Raw genomic sequence first — 19,061 nt, forward strand, 5'->3', positions numbered from 1 at the left:
AATTATTCTTGAAAAATAGCTAATAATTTATGTGTTCCAATAAAGTTTTTATATTTACAATTTATTATATATAGAAAATCATTAATATAATAATGAAGTATTATAAATTGACAGGAATTAAATTTATTCAGTAAAAACATGAAATAAGAATTAATTAAAAATTAACTAAATAATCAAAAATTTAATTAGTTTAATAATTCCGGAATAAAAATTAATTAATCACCAATTGAAAAGGTTGCAGTGAACAAGGAATGGAAAGAAAAAACAAAAAATGCGGCTGGTGATTGTGCAGGAGTATTATTATCCAGCTCTGCCTGCTAAATTTATCGGATCAATAAAGCTGGTCAATCCTTTCTGCCTCTCGTTCAACCTTGCGTACACACATGACACCTAAAGTGCTTCACAGTTTTTCCTCTCTTTATCTTTTTTGACAAACAATACACACTCTCGAAAGATTCCTTGGTTGATATGCAAAAAATTGAAATTCCCAATTAGTGAAAACCTGTGGCAAGTGTGAAGATAAGAAGAAATAAATTGGATTCTGAGATGAATCATTTAAAGCGCTGTTAATTCTGCTACTGCTAATTTACATCCATACTACTAGAAGCCACTGAGGGCGGTGACATGAAATCAAGATTTGAGACAACATACTTATCATTTCCTCATCTGGCTGCTACATGCTTCAAACTACACATTCTTCTCAACCAAACCCTTCACCATCTTCAATTATATTAAATCAGCAGGCAGCAACCCCCCACCAACCCCAAAACCAAATTAACCAAAAACTATTGTATGAAGAAAAAAGGGAGGAGAGGATCATCTTTAGCAGCTGCTGCTTCTGCTTTAACGGTTCTCTGAGTTCACTCTGAATCGCTTTCAAAGCTTCCCATCGCCTTCAAACCACCTCCTCTTGCTCTCTGCACCACCACAAATACATTCATTTCATTTACAACCCGTCTTTGATACCTTGCTCATTCAAAAATTAGTCCAAAAAACGGAGAAGAAATACAGTTTGAATTGTCTTGCTTAAGTTTCGAAACAAACCACACAAACATGATGTAAGCCAGGGAAGAAGACATGAAGGGTAAATAGGAGATTTCATTCATCTGACTCCATTTAAATCTAAAATTACAAAAATGATCCTCCAAGATTGTGCACAAGCAACAGTAAAGAATATCAATACAGCAGGCTAGATGAAAATTTTAAAGTAACCAAAAAATCAACCAGAAACATGTTACCCATTGACCAAACCCACCAACAAATGGAATCTAAAAAAACTACCCAGTTAAATTAATTTTCTTTCTTCTCTTGTATAAATGTAAAAACCAATCTTTTGAGTAGAGATATACTCCAAATAATTATATATATACAAGTATACAACTTACAATACATACCTTCTTAGTAGTCTTCTTCTCCCTCACCTCGTATCTTTCTTGACACAGATCAGTTAACCATGCTCCTGGACTCACCAACTGCTCAATCCAAAAACAATAAAAAAAAATTCAAACTCAAGAAATCAAGAAGACCACCACAAGACTAGATCAAATCATTCTTGAAAAACCCAGATCAAAGATGCCATCTTTTTCATCACATGCACACAACACACAATCTTGATTATGAAATTTTGGGAAATTTGTAATTTGCCCATCAGATCTAAAGACAAGGGAATCAGAAATCAACTTACAAGCAAAGTCCTCTGAATCATCTTAGCCCTTTTCTTGGGTCTCTGAGGTAACTTACACCCCTTCATAGCCATAAAGTCCTCTTCTTTCTCTTTACTTGATAAACTTATGTATAATTTAGGCCAAACAGCCCCCTTACTTTTACTCTCCTCTCCGCCATTTTCTCCTGCAACAATCTTCCCATTCTCTCCCTTTTCATCCAATCCCAACCCAGACCCTCTTGTCGAATAATGCTTATCATCCTTCTCTGGCGACAACTTCCTCTTCTCCGATCGATGCGTAGCCGCCTCAGAGTTCCTGCACATCAAACAATTATCTTTCGAGATTCTTGAGAAAAAATAAAAATTGAAACTTTATGAATAAAAATTGAATCTTTATGATCGAATTAGTACCTGGTGAGACGGGTGGATTGTTGAGTGAAGGTGTGTTTGGTGTCGGGGAAGGTGAGGAAGCGTGACGTGATTCTCCGGCGAAGTCTGCCGTCGGGGAAAGAGGAAGGGAGATGAGATGGTCTGTCTCTGACTCTTACACATCTTAGTCTTTTTCTGTTTCCCCACTTCAAGAATAAATCCGCTTCTGCTAATTTACAAGCTGTTCTTTCATTCTTTTCTCCTTTCTCCATGTCTCTCTCTCTGTTTCAAAAAATAAAAGAGAGTTACAAGTTATATATGTATTGACGTAGTTAAGATCTGTGGATATTGTACAAGAGGGAGGGAGAGAGAGATGAGGAAATCTTACAATGAATGAGCTTCATCAAGATCCAAAGACTTTCTGTTATGTTATTAGCTAAACACAAAACGTCAAATTTTGCATATGCAGGTTTTGTGTGTTTATCTAGGGAATTTGTGTGTGTTTTTGTAGATGAGATGAGGAAACAACTCTCTCTCTTCCTCTCTCTCTCTCTCTCTGGTCTTGAAGGGTTTGTAATTGTAACAGTTTGGATATTATGAAAAATAATGGAGAGGGGGAGTTATCTTCTTCTTTCTTCTGTGTAATCCTTTTTCTTCTCATCCCCTGTTTATATATCTCTCACTCTCTGTATTCACGAAGAGGGATGATATCAGCCGTTGGATCAAACAATCAATCAACGGTGAATATTTTGTTTCGTTGAACCTGTTATTTTGGGTCTCACTTCTGGCCCAATTGGCTGTATCTCTTTTTTGAATGGGCCCAAACTTCATTCATTTTATCCGAGTTTTGGGTCACTTTACAAATTTGCGTTTTTTAGTCCTGCGTGCTGATATCAGCTCTGGATTCCCCCAGTTAAGTGATTAACCCATTTTGCTAATTAGAAAGAAGCATTTTTTGTTATATCATCTGAATTTGGGCTTGCCGATCTTCACTAGTCCACAACTCCACACAAACACACACATGTTCGATATTGTTTTTTTGTTTTGGTCACAACACATGTTTGAAAGTTAAGTACAACTACTAATGCCTAAATTTTGTGTGTGATTTAAAGAATCGAACAACACCCACGTTTTTTATTTTATTAGGAAACAAACCTAACAGGAAATCAATGTATGCAAATTTTCCGAAAATGACCAAATCGAAATTATCCAAGTTTTGTTTTGTTTTGAAATGATCCAAGTTGATACAGGGGTTATATCCTTTTTTATAAACCAAAGGGTGTCATTTGTATTTACTTACCGTATTAAACTTGTAGAAAATGATTCCACCTATGAGTCCATGAAAGAACCTCCTAAGGAGCAGGAGCCCTCAACTTCTAAAAAATGAAAAAAATAATTGTTTACATACAAAATATTATAAACATTAATTTAACAATATATCATTTAATAAAAATATTAAATGCTCCAAGTTAGAAATACTACCTCCATCCCAAATTAGATGCTCCCGTTGACTTTGGGCACGTAACTTTAGGTGCATTGACCGTCTACTTCCAAAATTTATTTTTTTATTTTTTCTTTTATAAATGAAAATTTCATATTTTAATTTTTATTTACAAAAATAAAATTTTAAAAATAAGTCACGTATCTATGCGGTCAATGAATCTTAAATTGTGTGCCCAAAGTCAACGGGGTCATCTAATTTGAGATGGAGGGAGTACACAGTAAAAGTTTTATATAGCGATATATTTTATGAGACAATTTTATAGGTTATCATGTAACATAGATTCCTAATATTCATAAATTAAAATACGCATGATAAGAACAATTATATAAATGGACTTGAACCCAAAACTAAAGGTTGAAAATATAAAGAACAAGCATGAAAAGCTTGGGTTTAACTGAGGCAACACAACAGCTCACACAGCATCATTACATTTTTTTATTATTTATGTGAAAACAAATTTGCATGTATCATGCTATCTTAGAAAACAAGAAAACATGAGAATAAGTTGAAAGAATAGAAAGAAGAGGCCAGTAAAATCATACTAGAAACTTCACCTACTAAAATATCAAAACCACAGTGAAAGACTTTTCTATCCTCTGGAACACACAATATAACCTCAGAACATGCTTCCAACTAAGGACATAACCGTCAGGGCCCACTTTGAAAACACAAAGTGTGGTGTTTGTTCAAGACTTAAGAAAGATCACCAGAGTGGAGGGCCCACACTGTACCATTGGCGACAGCTGTTTGGCACCTCATTATAGGCTGTCCAAAAGAAGGGCAGTCCGGGCAATGATGAAATTGCAAAAGCCAAAGTAGACAGCTAGACAAAAGGCTCGTGTGGTCCATTACGGGCAGCACGGGCAGCCCCCCTCTTGGCTCTCGCATCTGCTTATAAAATAACCGACTTTCTGTTTATTTGTTGTAGACTTGTAGTATTGCTTTTATTCTCTAGCTTAAATATTTCCTCTGCTTCCTTTTTGTTTCACTTGAAATAGCAATGGAGGCAACGAAGATGATTTTTATCGCCGTCGTGATGATGATGGCTGCTGTGCAGCTGGTGGCGGCGGCGGATGCGCCGGCGCCGAGCCCTGCTTCAGATGCTTCCGTTGTTGCTGTGCCAGCTGCTTTGGCCTCCGTACTTGCAGTTGTTTACGCTTTCGTCCTCTGATCACACTCCTTTGTATTCGGTTGGATATCTGTAGCTGTGACGATTTTTTGTTTTTTGTTTTTTTATAGTTTAAAGTTTTTTTTTTTTTTTTTTTTTGGTTTTATATGTACAATACTACGATGTAACGGGATGGTGGTTGTGAGTTGTGGAGCTTGAGGCAGATTTGTATTGTTGGGGAGGAAGGTGTTATGTGATGATATCATTCTTTTGTAGTTAATTACGACATTTTTCATCAGTTTCTTTTGCAAGTACTTGTTCCATTGTGTTTCTTACTGGTTTTCATTAAATGTATCTTATTATACTTCGATATATTTTCGTACATGAACGTATCCAAGCACAAGTATTCGTAAATTGCTACATAAGCTTTAAGTGATGCAAGTATCCAACACAAAAATGCTTATACAACCTCTAGGCTATTGCAACGTACGTCAACTTGACGCTTTTTTGATAAATTATGGGACAAAAACAAAACCTTGAGTTTTATTTGAATTGCCAGCACATGAACACATGAAAAACTTGGAGGTTACAAAAGTTTAGCATTGCCACCAAAATCATAACGCCGAATATATGCTACAGCCAATAATGGTGGTGTATATTTCATGCCATTTTCTTTAAAAATAATTGTATTTTATATGGACAAGATTCTAGTTGGAGGCGAGCTGGGCTGTGATATTAGGGCTATCTAAAACTTGGACCTTCCAATAATTAAGTGCTGTGTATATACTATTTTCATGCAGTACTGCAGTAGCATGCTATTCTGAGTGAAATTTTAAACTCAAATACATGACAGGAGAACGACCTACTATTCTGAATTCTACAAGCGACTCGTGACTTATTTGTTTACACATGACCGTTTGAGTGAGTTTAAAATAAGTATTTTTTGTTTAAATTAAAAAAATAAGTAGAATTCAGAAGTTAGTTAATTATTATCAAAATATTTGGGGAAAAAAAGAATTTATGAAACAAAAATTAGGATTCTTAACTTTTTATAAGTGCTTCTCGGCTTTTTACACAGATGGTACGAATAAATGCTTTTAACTTATAATTCCAGAATGAGGCTTAAAACCTCCACCCAAACACCCACATAATTTCTTTTTCATATCATTTCACAGATTTTATATAATAAAGGTTACAATAACAATCTTCTTACACTGAATAACTGAATTTCAATTATTAATCTGTTTCCCTCGTTTTATTTTATACGACAAGCCAGTAATTATTATATATATTTCTATTTAATCATGAATTAGTCACCTTATTGAATCAAATTAATCATTATATATTTCTGGACTAACATAATAAATTAAATATCATTCATACGTCATCTCAATATCTGATTAATATTTCTACTATTTATTCTGAATATTTAGTTAATTTATGGTTCCCAATTTTTACGAAGCTCGGTGGAAATGAAAAAAGTAATACTGAGTTTTGAGACACCTACAGCTCATATGATTATTGGTGCAAATACTAATCTTTAGCAAAATTCTAATTCAAGAACATGATTCTTTGAGCACAAGCCTGGATTCAATATTCCCTTGGGCCAGGCTGACTTTGATAACCCAATAGGCCCAACAGTGACACAATTGGGCTAAAATAGAGGGCAAAAGAGTAAACTGAACTAGAAGGCAGCAAACGAAACCCTAATACGCCTTTTTATTATCCAGCCGAACCAAACAAACCTTCACACAAATCCATGTTCTTCTCTCCCATCTCCTCTATTAATGAATTTCTCTTTCACAAGTGATTATAGTTTGTGATGAATCTTATTTGTTTAAGCTGCTGCCTCTTTAGAGTAGTCGTATGAATGAGAATCATGATATTCAAATGGCTTAGTTAGGAGGCACATATTAAAACGTCGATGCGGTAGTGTTTTATTACCAGCGTCTTGTTACTCAGGTCTCTTGAGGGGATTATTTGCCGTTATCAATCTTCCTCCAAGCAACCTTAGACATGTTTCATATTCATCTTACCTATTCATATGTTTTTGTGTTGCTGATTGGTTTGCCCTCAAATTATCGGACGGTTTTGCAGTGATGCATAACATACTGTCCGGTTCAGACAGGGGCGTATATAAATTTAGGGGATTTTTAATCTGTCTGTCGTTTGACTATCTGTTTGTAGATGGTCTTATGATTTGATTGGGTTTTTATCTTCTGATCTGAATCGATTTTATTATCTGGCGAGAAATGGAATTTCTTGTTATGATTGATTCAGATTACATTTTCTGTTTTAAGTGTGTTTTGTGGCTGCGGAGCCTCGTGTGAAGAGCAGAGAGCCGCTCGCTAGTCTCTTTTGATTAGGTCTCCGTAAATATAATGTGCCCCTGGTTTTGTTGCAGTGATGGCTTATGGTTTGTTACTTGTGATGTATCAGGCATATATTCTTGTGTTATTAACTCCCAACTCAAAATTCTTGTACCACCAAAACTCCAAACAAATAAGCTCTAAGCAATCAACATTATGAAAAATGAAAATACCAACATTATGAAAAACGAAACTACATGGTTCGCCTAAACATGGGGTAAGAATTGCTGGTGTGAGCACCTCTAAATGAATATTTTATTTTTTTTTATGTTTTCCCTGAATCAAATCTAAAATTTTGTTGGTAAGTTATATTCCCTCCATCCCTGGCCTAGCAGGGGTGAGAAAAAACTGAAAAAATCCAAAATCGAAATCGCAAAAATCGCTATAAATTGAATCGTATATAACCGAACTGCAACCCGAAACTGAAAATTTTAAACCCGAAACCGATTATGTGGTTCCGGTTATAGCTAGGAACCGGTTATAGCTAGGAACCTGAAAAAATCGAACTGATCTGTTTTTAAAATAATTATAATACTTATTTAATATTTATAATTTATATAAAAATTTAAATATTAAAATAAAAACTAATACTCACAATTAACTATGAAGTGGTTTGCATTCGAAGGAGAGATCAATGGTTCAAGTATTAGCTTAATCTGGAACATGCAGTTCATAAGTTTACGATTTAATTATGGATCTAATTATTCATGTATAATAATTTTTGTTTTTTTTCATGCGTTTTTTTAATCGAAATCGAACTGATAGAAACCAAACCCAACAATGATGTTGCGGTTGCGGTTTTTGATTTTTAGAACTGAGGGCATGCGGTTCCAGTTGCGATTTTATCTAAAAATCACACCAAACCCGCATCTGCTGACCCCTATGGCTTGGTTTTTTTTCAAAAATATTAACGAAATATAGTTCGATAAATCTTTTTAAAATAATTTTTTTGAATAAAATTGTAATGTAAAAATTTTTATATAAAAGAAAAAAATTTAAAAATAACTTATGAAATTTTATTTTATAAGAGTTTCAAAATATTTGTTGAATAATGAGAAAAAATTGTAATAAAATAGAGGAGGTAGAATGGGTCTCATAAGAAAAAAGAAAAGAAAATGCTAAGCACTCTTAAACAAAGCGCATCCCACAAAAGGTAAAAATCAGATTACGAGCAAAACAACTTGATCATGTTAAAGCACTGAGCAGGATTAGGAGAATGAATTGAGTAGGCAAAAATTTGTCACTGGAATCTGTCTGTTTTCAATAAACACCTGCTGTGTACTGCTATGTCTCCGACCTCCATAAATCATAATGGCTGCCGTTTGGAATTCGGAATTTAAACAAATGAATGCATGTCGACAGCGTTCTTTTCCCCTCACTTTGTCTCCAAAGTCCAAACTCCTTCATTTTCAACCATTTTTAAACCAAAGAATAACCCTCTTTTACAAATCAGACTGGAAGATGTTTTTACCGACACTGATTTTCTTGAATATTACAACAAAGAAAAGAAAAACAATATGGATTTTTTCTTTATTTGAAGAAGGGCCAAAAAGATTTCAGAGATCATCTACTTTTATGAATTATTTTCCTCTTTCAAAAAATATTTCTTCACAAAAATCCATTAATCCTTTAAATCAGCAGTAGCGGCTCCTTCAAACAAACTGAGCCTGCTAAATTGTAGTAAAACTTAAAGATCTCCAATAATTAATGGAATTATACAAGGGTAGCTCTGTATCGGATAATATACAAAAACAGGTACCTGGTCTACATTTACAAAGTTTCTTCTATGCTGTCCCCCAGCCACAACTCAAACACAACAGACATGTCTACCATCAAGATAACTTAGGGTTTGACAGAATCATGCAAACTTAGTCGAATAATTATAAAGAAGACAAAAAAGTAAATTAAAGAAAACGGCTAATCCACGGAGGAGGGAAGGACAGAAGAGTGTGATAGTGTGCTGTTCGTACTCTTTTTTTTTTTTCTTTCTAACATTCTTGCATGATACTCGACCCTTCTATCAAAACCATGTTATCTATCCATCTTAGGAAGAGGATCTGCATGAAGCTGTTTTCCCCAAGGAGACTGAAGCAAGGGAAGAAGCCCACACACGGGCGTTTTTTGCACCGTGAAGGAAGTTTCTGGTTTTGCATAGTTTTAACTTGGTCCAAATCCTGTTCACATTAATTATCTGAAGGATCCGCCCCAGGATCTGGCTTGTCTCTCCAAATATTTCCAAATTCAAGTGTGGCCCATAAGACACCCACAAAGCTTTGAACTGTGACAAAACTATTGGGAATGCATATGTAAAGCCTACTAAACAGAGAAACAATAGTGACAATACCAAGTATGGTTCCTTTCTTAGAATCTCAGTTGGTGATAAACCAACCCATGATTGCATGATAAATTCTTTATTGCGTTCCAAACTCGCAACAGGTTGATCCGCAGCAAGATACTGTACCGGCAAAATTCCTAGAAATTTAAGCAATCATGTTAGTAATTATAGTCATGTTCTGTATCTCTCAAGAAACTTCTAATTCAGGGAACTATGACAATTTTGCAAAGACTGTATCCCTTCACTACTTATGGATTATACTCATTAATCAATAAATCTTCCCCTGACATAATTCTATGACTAAGTTCTGATCACATTGGAATTCACTTAGCGAGTCTTTTCAAACCACCCTCCCACTATTTATGATAATTTTATGAAAATGATCTAAAACTAGGTCCACTGTTTATCAAATACCTTACGGATGAAACTAACTGAAAATCAAGGAAATAAGCTAATAGAACGATGATGATAACCCCACGAAAGAAACATAACATAAGATTTTTAACCGACTGAACACACCAGTTAGCCAGTAAGACCCAATAAAGTGCTGCACACACAAAAAATTGTGTAAAACCAATAAATGCTATGTTTAGGGCATGTTCTTTGACAAATTGTAGATAAGAAAGCTCTATGACTGCAATAGAGATCATTTACCTGTTGTTTTCCAATAGAATCCTAAAAGCGAGTTGAAATCTTTTGTTCCATGAAACCGCGTTTTAGATGTCTGCTTCACAATTAAAATTGTGGGGAAACTATGTATCCCATATCTAGAAAGTATGCTGAAATCAGACACAATAAGATAAAAATACGTCAGTAGAATTTCAAACCGACCTATACAAATTCTGCAACACTATGAATCGCCGATTTTCTTTACCATATACAATAGGCTTTTAGTAGATACCTTGGCATAACTAGGGATTCCTCAACTGCCAAATGGGTCATTTGAGGAAACATGGAACTCAATGTCTCGAATTTTTGCAGCACATCGTTGGAGAACGGACACCAGGAAGCATAAAATAGTACAGAAGTGTACATATTTGCATCTTTTGAATTCAGCGCCTTCTCAAGGAAGTCACCACCCACCTGCCAGATAACCCAATGTATTTGCAAATAATTAGTAACAGTCATCATAACTAAAGCACAAATCAAGGTGAAATATATCCCCCTCACAACAGTTTATTATAAAAAAGTGCGTAGTATTGATGCATAGATGTTACCCACCACATAATCTATCTAGATTAACATCATTAGATTTAACCCACCACATAATAAAGTGAATTATATTAAAAACTTAAATATTGAACAATCAAGAGTCATTGCCATCATGTTTCTTGTAAAAATAATTCTCGCTCATCAGCCATGACTCTTGACTCTGTTTATTAGAGTTTGATTATACAGTTGTGCAGTAAATATCTTTTAAATACTTTATTTTGTGAACTTGCCAATATATATATATATATATATATATATATATATATATATATATATATATAAACCGTGCTTAGAGAGATGAGCACATAAATATTTTGGTTTAAAGTTAATTACTATAGCAGTGTCATATAAAGTGAAATATCACTATGTGCGAAGGATTATTTGCAATATTCATGTACCTAACAAGGCTTTACTGTGGAGGACTTATAATGTGACGAGACGTTGACAATTTGCTAATATCTGAAAGTTGAATATATAAAAGAGTAGACGTTGACCCGATTTAAGATAAGACTATACGAGAAGCTTCCCTCAGACTTAAAAAGCATTCATTCTCTCTAAAGAAGTATCTGCACTTTAGTTTTCATTTATAGTAAATGGAATGACGGAATGAATATTACACAGAACATAGTACAGACTCATCCTTCTAAAACTAATTACATTTCTTCCAACCCAACAAAGCATTTGTTTCATATGGCAGAGGAAAAGGGGATACATAAACAAAAGAGTAGAACATGCAAGCTTGTTTGAGACAAAAATTCAATAATTGTTAGTAAACAAGTGGTGTGAATTTACGAGAATACAGCGCATCACCAAGAGAACAATGAACTCTGATCCTCTATTCTATATCACAAACAAAGATATCTTATGCCTCTCTGCATCTTTCAACCCCCCAAATCAAATTTCAAACCCAGCAAACATTCAAGAAACCAAGCCTAATTCCACTTTCATATCAATAAAACACCCAATTTCAATAAACCATAAACAACCCATAAAATACAATTCCATCTTCCATAACTATCTAACATGATAATTCAAGAATCGCAAAAGGGTCATCAAAACAATCACCAAAACACAATCAAAACATATTAAATTCAGAGAACAATAAAAAATTGAGTCAAGAAATGACGAGATTCAAAACCTGGAGAGGTGGGGTTGGCACAAACGAGAGAGGGGATTGAGCCCTTAAATTGTACACAAACATCTTGGATTGAAGAGGGCACGTAGCTGGCCGAGATGGCGACAACGCCGACGCACCTATAAGCGACGAGAAGGCGCAGATTATAAAGAAAGACAACGGAATCGGTGTGGAATTCGACATGGGGTTGATTAAATTGCGGAAAGATTCAAGAAGAAGGGGATTTATTAGATTAAAGGAGGGAGAAGAATGAAAATTTAATAAATTTAGGAGAAAACAGCAAGGCTGGTGGTTGTTCTTGTTCTCTCTCTTCTTTTATCTCTCTACCTCTCTCCGTGTTTGTATATATTTTTGTGCGTGTTGTGTCTATATATCTCTGCTCAAATTTAGACCTGTACTTTCCTATTTTTCAACGCGACTTTATGAGGACAAAAATACCTTTATTTAATAACAAATTATATCGAAATTATATGCATATAACAAAATGAAGTGAGATATCTCGTTTTCTCGGTCTTTTAGCTATGATTTCTGTCGAATATGTTTTCATTGCAGAGTATTTTAAAATTTTCGGTGAGTTAAAATGAAGTCAAGAATATGATAAATAATAATAAATATTAGGATAAGACAGGATAATAAAATTTTATTATTAGAGTTATCTTATCACAATGACAACAAAATTTCGGATAAAAATAAAGATGACAAGAGTTGATTATCTGAGTAATCTTATCAGGTTCTGTTTAATTATATCATTAAATTATTAAATTTAGCGTTGTAATAAAAATTTAATTCAAATATTAATTTTATAAAAACGTTTAGAAATAAAAAAATTGATTTAAGTTATAAAATTATTATAACCAAGTCTGTTACGATATTTGCGGAAATAAATATACGGATATGAACCGGACCAAACCGGTTGAGGACACCTACCACGAACAGTACGAATAGGAAAGTCAATAGTGTCCTGTTTGAAGTCTTGCTCTCGCAGGCTTGTTCTAGTTCTAGAAACATAAAGTAACAAGGTAACAAATGACTACTTTTTGGGTAATTTTCGGTTTTTACTTTTTACATATTTATTCTATGCTCGTAGACTTAAAGCACCGCAACTGCTCAAGTCAATATGATTATTTTACAGTCGTGACGAAACATCTTTAAAGTGTTAACAACCTTAAAAAGCAGCTCAAGGACGCCAAGCTGGTCGGCTCAAGGTTGCTCTTTACTCTTCCCTTCTCTCTGATCTAGAGCTTGTTTTGGCGGGGCTAATAGCCCCGGATTTCAAGTCATTTTCGATTTTAAGCTGAAAAATGTACACCGTAATGTTGAATCTACGAATTGATGGAACAGTAATAAGGTAGGACGTACATGTCAATAACAAACAACTGCGTTGTTGAAACCTCGTGATCGTCTGTAGTAACAATCTATTCATAGCTCCAAAGAGATGGTTAGGTCTATTCACATCTTGCACACCAAATATAGTGTTGTGGTTGAATCTAGTGTTAGGGTGGACTGTCACATTATTTGTTTTAGAATCATAGTTTAATGTTTCAAGTTTTGGGTCTTGGTGACGAAACCAGATGAGCAAGCCTCGACTGAAACCCCGGTTGAATTTCTGCGAACAATAGATTTTTTGCCTTACAGTACCATTTTGAGTTGATGAACAATGCATAATTTTATTTGAAGTCCTACCTGACCACAAACTAACAATACATATTTGTCCCGTCTTTTTGAAATCCTGGTTCTTCCACTGTCGAGGCCTAGCTATCTGATTTTTGTATCTAAGCATGACTTGTCTCCAGGTCGTTACTGCCAATGAATCATCCTTGCCAATTCCTACCGATTTGCATTTTTTAACGAGGAAGGAATTATGCAATTTTGAGAGGTGATACTTAATTTCCTTTTCTTTTTCTACAGAAGTTTAATGACTTCTTTCCATTTTACTGGTTTGTGGTTTGGCATTGACGATTATAATTTTATTAAACATTTTTGTCCTTCAGGATTCTACTGATTGCAATGGCGGTAAGTAGTTAATAATGTTCAAAAATTGTCTTAAGTCGCTTTTGGGAGGATCTGGTGAGGAATGAATGTTATTAGAGGGTTTCTGAAAATTTTGAAGATTGATAGATGTCTTAAAAACATTCTTATGATTGCTTTCAGAAATTCTGATAATTTTATTCATCTACAATGATCACTCACTGGCATCTAGCTGATAAAAATATGTTTTCCGATCCATGTGTTTGCTTATAAGTACATATATTTGGTAAACTCGAAAGCTTAACAAAATTCGTCTATCAAATTAATAGTCTAAAATATCCTTAGAAGATGAAAATGGGCTGATATGGAAGAATTCATTCAATGATCATCTATGACATAACATGCTGGAATGATTGCATTATCTATTGCAGCTTCAATTTCCCAGCACCCGCCGTGGTTTTCATTGGTGGTTTATAGCTATGTTATAGAATTCAAGCTGCCTGATGTTTCTCTGCAGACAACTCATCTTATCAGAATTCTTGCTGTGATCACTCGTATTCACCAGGAGCAAAGAGTTCAATTTAATAGTGTCTTGATTGGTTGTTGAGAAAGTGATGCAACTTGCAAGTGCAATGAAATGAACATAATTGCTGGCCGTGCAGATTACATCTTGATAAAAGTACTCAACTACTCATGAATGGCACGCTCTATTTAATGGCTCTACCTCCATTGGGTTAGATGTCTTAATAGGTTTTGCCATCGTGAAATCTAGCTCATAACCCTACTCTTAAATTCATTTTTGGTTAAATTTCATATCTTTAGCTTTTCCTTTTGTATGAAGGTAGTTTGTCATTAATTCTCTTGCTACTTGGATCATGATCTGAACATATAAGATGACATCTGTTGATAATGCTCATCAAGAATTGTCAGCCAAGATTCTATTACCGACAGAATTACTGATATCCGCTCAGCCTAGACATGCCCGGGGTAGTGTGAAGCTTACCTATTCCAATGAGTTGTAAATGCAGGATATCATGTTCTGAATATTCAGAATCTCCAATCCAGTGACCTCATTACATTTTAGCAAAATCGATAGTTTTGTTCATGCAATGCGTGTGTGTGTGTGTGTGTGTGTGTGTGTGTGTGTGTTGGACTTATACTCTGGTATAATTAAGTATGAAACTATATTTGGTGATGGTAAGATTAGAAGAGGGCAGGAGTGATTAAAGTTTGGATGATTTTGTTAAATGTTGAATAATAATACAAAATGAATTATATATAGAATTTGAAGTAAGAAAGAGATTGGCGCCAAGTGGTGGGCTGGTCTCAATATCCGGACTCCAGAATCACCTCCTCCTTTCTTTGATATCATAAACAAAACTATGGTTCATGCAAGAACAACAATATATGTATATCACTCCATGTAATTTTTTCTTAAAACACATAACATTCAAATAAAGAATTAGTTGGCTAATTCGAAAGAGATGAGGGAGATCATAAGTTTACATATAGGCCAGGCTGGAATTCAGGTGGGCAATTCATGTTGGGAGCTCTATTGCCTTGAACATGGCATTCAACCTGATGGCAAGATGCCCAGGTTTCTCACCTTTCATTATGTTCTTGAATGCCTTTTATGATCGTGTTCGGTTTTTTGTGTTTATATTTTTTATCCTTTATCTGTAGTCGAAACATCTTGGTGTGTCCTTTGTATATGCTGTAACAGGATCTGTAGTTTGGTCCTTCGATGAAAACATCATAGGAACATAATGTGATTCTAATTGATAAAGCAACCGCGTTTTGGCTTGAATACAATACATAGATTCAATGCAATACAGAGGTTCTTCATATTAAAAATTTTAAAGGCTGATAATGATTCTTCCATTAATTTCAGTGACACAACAAATGATTCTTTCGGTACCTTCTTCAGCGAGTCCAGTTCTGGGCAGCATGTGCCTAGAGCTGTATTCGTCGACTTGGAGCCCAATGTTGTAGATGAGGTTAGATCAGGAAAATACAGGCAACTCTTTCATCCTGAGCAACTTATTTCTGGCAAGGAGGATGCAGCCAACAACTTTGCAAGGGGACACTATACAGGTAATGCCTATTGCACATTTCAATGTTGTTCATTACATATCACTAACTTTACTTAAAATTTTTGAATGGGATCATCTTGTGCAGTGGGGAGAGAGATTGTTGATTCGTGCCTTGATCGGGTGAGAAAACTGGCAGATAATTGCACCGGTCTGCAAGGATTTCTGGTGTTCAATGCTGTTGGTGGCGGAACTGGTTCTGGATTAGGATCCTTGCTTCTAGAGCGCTTGTCTGTAGATTATGGCAAAAAGTCTAAACTTGGCTTCAATATATATCCTTCTCCTCAGGTTTCAACTGCAGTAGTGGAGCCTTATAACAGTGTTCTGTCTACTCATTCCCTCCTAGAACACGCGGACGTTGTGGTGCTCTTGGACAATGAAGCAATCTACGATATCTGCAGGAGATCCTTGGACATCGAGAGGCCTACTTACACGAACTTGAACCGCTTAATATCTCAGACTATTTCATCTCTGACCACTTCCTTGAGGTTTGATGGAGCCATTAATGTGGACATAACCGAGTTCCAAACTAACCTTGTACCTTATCCTCGAATACATTTCATGCTCTCTTCTTATGCCCCGGTCATCTCTGCGGAGAAGGCTTACCATGAGCAAAGCTCTGTTCCAGAAATTACAAATGCTGTATTTGAACCTTCAAGTATGATGGCCAAATGTGATCCGAGGCATGGAAAGTATATGGCCTGTTGCTTGATGTACCGCGGAGATGTTGTCCCCAAGGATGTCAACAGTGCTGTTGCAGCTGTCAAGACAAAACGAACAGTTCAATTTGTCGATTGGTAAGGGTTCTCAGAGTTTAATTTCAGCTGCCAACATTTCCTTATCTGTCAACTGTATTGTAATTCTTATGATTTGATGGATCTTGGTATTTGCGTAAATACAGGTGCCCCACTGGATTTAAATGTGGAATCAACTACGAAGCTCCAACAATGGTACCAGGAGGCGACCTTGCCAGTGTGAAGCGAGCAGTGTGCATGATCAGCAACAACACAGCTGTGGCCGAGGTTTTTGGGAGAATCAACCACAAATTTGATCTCATGTATTCAAAGCGAGCATTTGTACATTGGTATGTTGGTGAAGGTATGGAAGAAGGCGAGTTCTCAGAAGCTCGTGAAGATCTTGCTGCACTTGAGAAAGACTACGAGGAAGTTGGTCAAGAAGGAGCTGACGAAGAAGAAGCTGAAGAGTACTAGTTTCTAAATTTGTTGTTGAAAGGGCATTTATCACTGTCCGATTAGTGAAAATCCTATTTTAAACCTTGCTCAATCTGGTATATACCACTTGTTTGGAACTACTGTTCTACCAAGTTCAACACAGTTCACAGAAAACATTAAATTGTTAATTTTAGCGAATTATCTATATTTGCAGATGAGTATAATAATAATAATTGCATTGTCATCCTATGTTTATAGCCGGCATTCGACTTGATAGTTTCTTTGCTTGTAGAATACAAAGCCATGCCTCAGAAAATATGACAATGAGCAATAGTTGAAGAACAAAAAAACAACATTTTGATTGTGCCAAGTCCTAACATATTCTTGAATATTATAACTTGATATCTTCCTCTATTCTCCGAGGAAACGCAACACAGAGAAAGGATTAACTAACTTAAAGATCCTACAAAACCATTAAATTTAACACAACAGTGAACATAAAGCTGGAAGATCCCAGATAGAATCATTTGGGTCATTGACAGTCTGAATATATTCTTGGACACCATTTGCAGCACAAAGCGATGCTGATATTTGTCTGTCGACTTTCATGTGCTCAAACTCTGAAACTTCCAATCCGGTACTTGCCTCAGCCATGTTATTCTTTGGCAACTCCCACATTTCTTGAGCATATGAAACTTTCTCAGCCCCATCACTTTCCAAGCCCCATGAAATATTTGATTCATATGAAGAGCTCAAGTAAAATTCATCATCAAAATTTTGCATATCAGGTTTGTATGCATTATCAAACAAGTGATCAGGATCCTTTACCATTCCTCTTGAAAGATAATCGCCCCCACTGCTAGTTGGACTACTGGTGAAAGAGCTCGTGTTGGTACTAGAAGTATCAAGATTCTGTTTTTCCACCACGCCTTTCTTGCTCTTAAGCAGATTTTTAATCCGGGAAGCCAGAGGAGAATTAGCAGAAACATGGGTAACAAAGTTTGTCCTGGTATTGGTACCACGCAGAAGACAGGCAGCCTCATCATAGGCACGAGCAGCCGCTTCAGCAGTTTCAAATGTCCCAAGCCACATCCGTATCTTCTGTGTCGTGTCTTTGATCTCAGCTACCCATCTCCCAGAAGGCCTCTGTCTTACTCCCACAAACTTGTTACTCCGACTAGTTCTGTTGTTTCTTCCCTTGAATTTGCTCATTTGTCCTTCTGGTCGGAATTGGATTTCCATTACCAAAAGTTATTCCAAACAGAAATATAATTGAACAAAGAGGGGGGATGAATATAAGTTGAAACTAGGGTCTGAACTCTTAATGGTATAGTAGTGGAGGAGTTGGATACATGTTCTTGTTGTAAAGGATTTATATACTATAGATTTCAAGCCTTTCTAATTAGAAAGTAGGCTTATGTCATTGCTTAATATTTAACTGCTATTTGTTATCTTGTAGGTGGATATTCTCTTTTCAATGCACACGAAGTATCTTTTAGCAACATATTTTATGCATCACATTCCTAATAATACAAAATGGTCAAGACCAAGTTTCTACATGTCAAGGTATCTACACATAGAGGTGAGGTTTAGAAAAATTGTGGACCTGAATTCGACAAAATTGAATTAGTTTAAAAGTAGTTGCTTACAAGGAGTTGGAGAGATCATAGTCCTTGTCTGCTTTTACCTCGCCTATCACTGTCACGACGACTCCTCATTCATCGGTTTTGCTTGACAGGAATATGGTGAAGGCACCAGGGATCGCCACTTGGAGGAGTGCCAGTAATCGTCGAGATGACTAGAAAGACAAGAGGCAGAAAACAAAGTTAAATAAGATAATGGGTTGATTGGTATTAGGTTATTTTATCGTGCAGACTGAGTTGGTTCAGACCTCAACTTTGCATTATCCAAGTGAAAACCACTTCCACTTTTTGTCTAAAGACAAAATTTCGTCTAGTCACCCAGTTCTTCCAAGCTAACATAGCTTTAAACACTGTCAGGCAGTATAATATGCGGTTCATATTTTCACAAATCCAGATCTTTCATTTCTGTTGACATTGCCTAGTAGCAAATATTCAACCAATTTTCCAATACAACGGAACAAATGTCTGACTGATAAGGATTTTCCGTTCACAG

At 35.6% G+C, this 19,061-nt stretch overlaps 4 protein-coding genes, 1 long non-coding RNA gene and 1 other non-coding gene across 8 annotated transcripts; 3 read left to right on the forward strand and 3 right to left on the reverse strand.

Annotated features, from left to right (window-relative positions):
- Window positions 1-520: 520 nt before the first annotated feature.
- Window positions 521-2,558, reverse strand: LOC108218744 (uncharacterized). Its single transcript, XM_064091076.1, has 5 exons — window positions 2,421-2,558; window positions 2,075-2,312; window positions 1,685-1,979; window positions 1,395-1,472; window positions 521-917 (listed from the first exon to the last, which is right to left on the reverse strand). Exons 2-5 carry the CDS (start codon window positions 2,302-2,304, stop codon window positions 861-863), a joined length of 660 nt encoding a protein of 219 aa, XP_063947146.1. The 5' UTR covers window positions 2,305-2,312; window positions 2,421-2,558; the 3' UTR covers window positions 521-860.
- Window positions 2,559-6,532: 3,974 nt separating this feature from the next.
- On the forward strand, window positions 6,533-6,664 carry LOC135152500 (small nucleolar RNA U19). Its single transcript, XR_010291675.1, has one exon. It is a non-coding gene; the product is annotated as a small nucleolar RNA U19 (small nucleolar RNA).
- Window positions 6,665-8,688: 2,024 nt separating this feature from the next.
- Window positions 8,689-12,057, reverse strand: LOC108218312 (5'-adenylylsulfate reductase-like 5). Its single transcript, XM_017391219.2, has 4 exons — window positions 11,699-12,057; window positions 10,250-10,431; window positions 10,003-10,127; window positions 8,689-9,485 (listed from the first exon to the last, which is right to left on the reverse strand). The coding sequence occupies exons 1-4, from the start codon at window positions 11,876-11,878 to the stop codon at window positions 9,058-9,060; spliced, it is 915 nt and encodes a 304-aa protein (XP_017246708.1). The 5' UTR covers window positions 11,879-12,057; the 3' UTR covers window positions 8,689-9,057.
- Window positions 12,058-12,818: 761 nt separating this feature from the next.
- On the forward strand, window positions 12,819-14,201 carry LOC135151932 (uncharacterized). Its single transcript, XR_010290903.1, has 3 exons — window positions 12,819-12,900; window positions 13,489-13,571; window positions 14,095-14,201. It is a non-coding gene; the product is annotated as an uncharacterized LOC135151932 (long non-coding RNA).
- Window positions 14,202-15,033: 832 nt separating this feature from the next.
- On the forward strand, window positions 15,034-17,174 carry LOC108218310 (tubulin alpha-3 chain). Of its 2 annotated transcripts, XM_064091075.1 has the most exons (5): window positions 15,034-15,260; window positions 15,555-15,757; window positions 15,842-16,550; window positions 16,655-16,775; window positions 16,861-17,078. In XM_064091075.1, the coding sequence occupies exons 1-5, from the start codon at window positions 15,148-15,150 to the stop codon at window positions 16,969-16,971; spliced, it is 1,257 nt and encodes a 418-aa protein (XP_063947145.1). In that variant the 5' UTR covers window positions 15,034-15,147; the 3' UTR covers window positions 16,972-17,078. The 2 variants fall into 2 exon arrangements, with proteins under 2 accessions (XP_063947145.1, XP_017246699.1); XM_017391210.2 differs by having other exon boundaries at window positions 16,655-17,174.
- A 67-nt stretch (window positions 17,175-17,241) lies between these two features.
- Window positions 17,242-18,956, reverse strand: LOC108218313 (ethylene-responsive transcription factor ERN1). Of its 2 annotated transcripts, XM_017391220.2 has the most exons (3): window positions 18,817-18,956; window positions 18,575-18,723; window positions 17,242-18,145 (listed from the first exon to the last, which is right to left on the reverse strand). In XM_017391220.2, the coding sequence occupies exon 3, from the start codon at window positions 18,135-18,137 to the stop codon at window positions 17,406-17,408; it is 732 nt and encodes a 243-aa protein (XP_017246709.1). In that variant the 5' UTR covers window positions 18,138-18,145; window positions 18,575-18,723; window positions 18,817-18,956; the 3' UTR covers window positions 17,242-17,405. The 2 variants fall into 2 exon arrangements, with proteins under 2 accessions (XP_017246709.1, XP_017246710.2); XM_017391221.2 differs by lacking the exons at window positions 18,575-18,723; window positions 18,817-18,956 and having other exon boundaries at window positions 17,242-18,292.
- Window positions 18,957-19,061: the final 105 nt, after the last annotated feature.

Source organism: Daucus carota, chromosome 4 (genome assembly GCF_001625215.2).
Source record: "Daucus carota subsp. sativus chromosome 4, DH1 v3.0, whole genome shotgun sequence".
In the NCBI taxonomy this organism is placed as follows: domain Eukaryota; kingdom Viridiplantae; phylum Streptophyta; class Magnoliopsida; order Apiales; family Apiaceae; genus Daucus; species Daucus carota.

What these genes read in the sequence shown, in the direction of transcription:
- LOC108218744 (XM_064091076.1), bottom strand. Translation starts at nt 2,304, where the DNA reads ATGGAGAAAGGAGAAAAGAATGAAAGAACAGCTTGTAAATTAGCAGAA. An exon ending in CAATCCACCCGTCTCACCAG is followed by an intron (nt 1,980 to 2,074) that starts GTACTAATTCGA and finishes TTTGATGTGCAG; the next exon opens with GAACTCTGAGGCGGCTACGC. An exon ending in TGATTCAGAGGACTTTGCTT is followed by an intron (nt 1,473 to 1,684) that starts GTAAGTTGATTT and finishes TGGATTGAGCAG; the next exon opens with TTGGTGAGTCCAGGAGCATG.
- LOC108218312 (XM_017391219.2), bottom strand. Translation starts at nt 11,878, where the DNA reads ATGTCGAATTCCACACCGATTCCGTTGTCTTTCTTTATAATCTGCGCC. An exon ending in TGCCAACCCCACCTCTCCAG is followed by an intron (nt 10,432 to 11,698) that starts GTTTTGAATCTC and finishes GTTATCTGGCAG; the next exon opens with GTGGGTGGTGACTTCCTTGA. An exon ending in ATTCTATTGGAAAACAACAG is followed by an intron (nt 9,486 to 10,002) that starts GTAAATGATCTC and finishes TTAAATTTCTAG; the next exon opens with GAATTTTGCCGGTACAGTAT.
- LOC108218313 (XM_017391221.2), bottom strand. Translation starts at nt 18,167, where the DNA reads ATGGAAATCCAATTCCGACCAGAAGGACAAATGAGCAAATTCAAGGGA.
- LOC108218310 (XM_017391210.2), top strand. Translation starts at nt 15,148, where the DNA reads ATGAGGGAGATCATAAGTTTACATATAGGCCAGGCTGGAATTCAGGTG. An exon ending in TGCAAGGGGACACTATACAG is followed by an intron (nt 15,758 to 15,841) that starts GTAATGCCTATT and finishes CATCTTGTGCAG; the next exon opens with TGGGGAGAGAGATTGTTGAT. An exon ending in ACAGTTCAATTTGTCGATTG is followed by an intron (nt 16,551 to 16,654) that starts GTAAGGGTTCTC and finishes GCGTAAATACAG; the next exon opens with GTGCCCCACTGGATTTAAAT.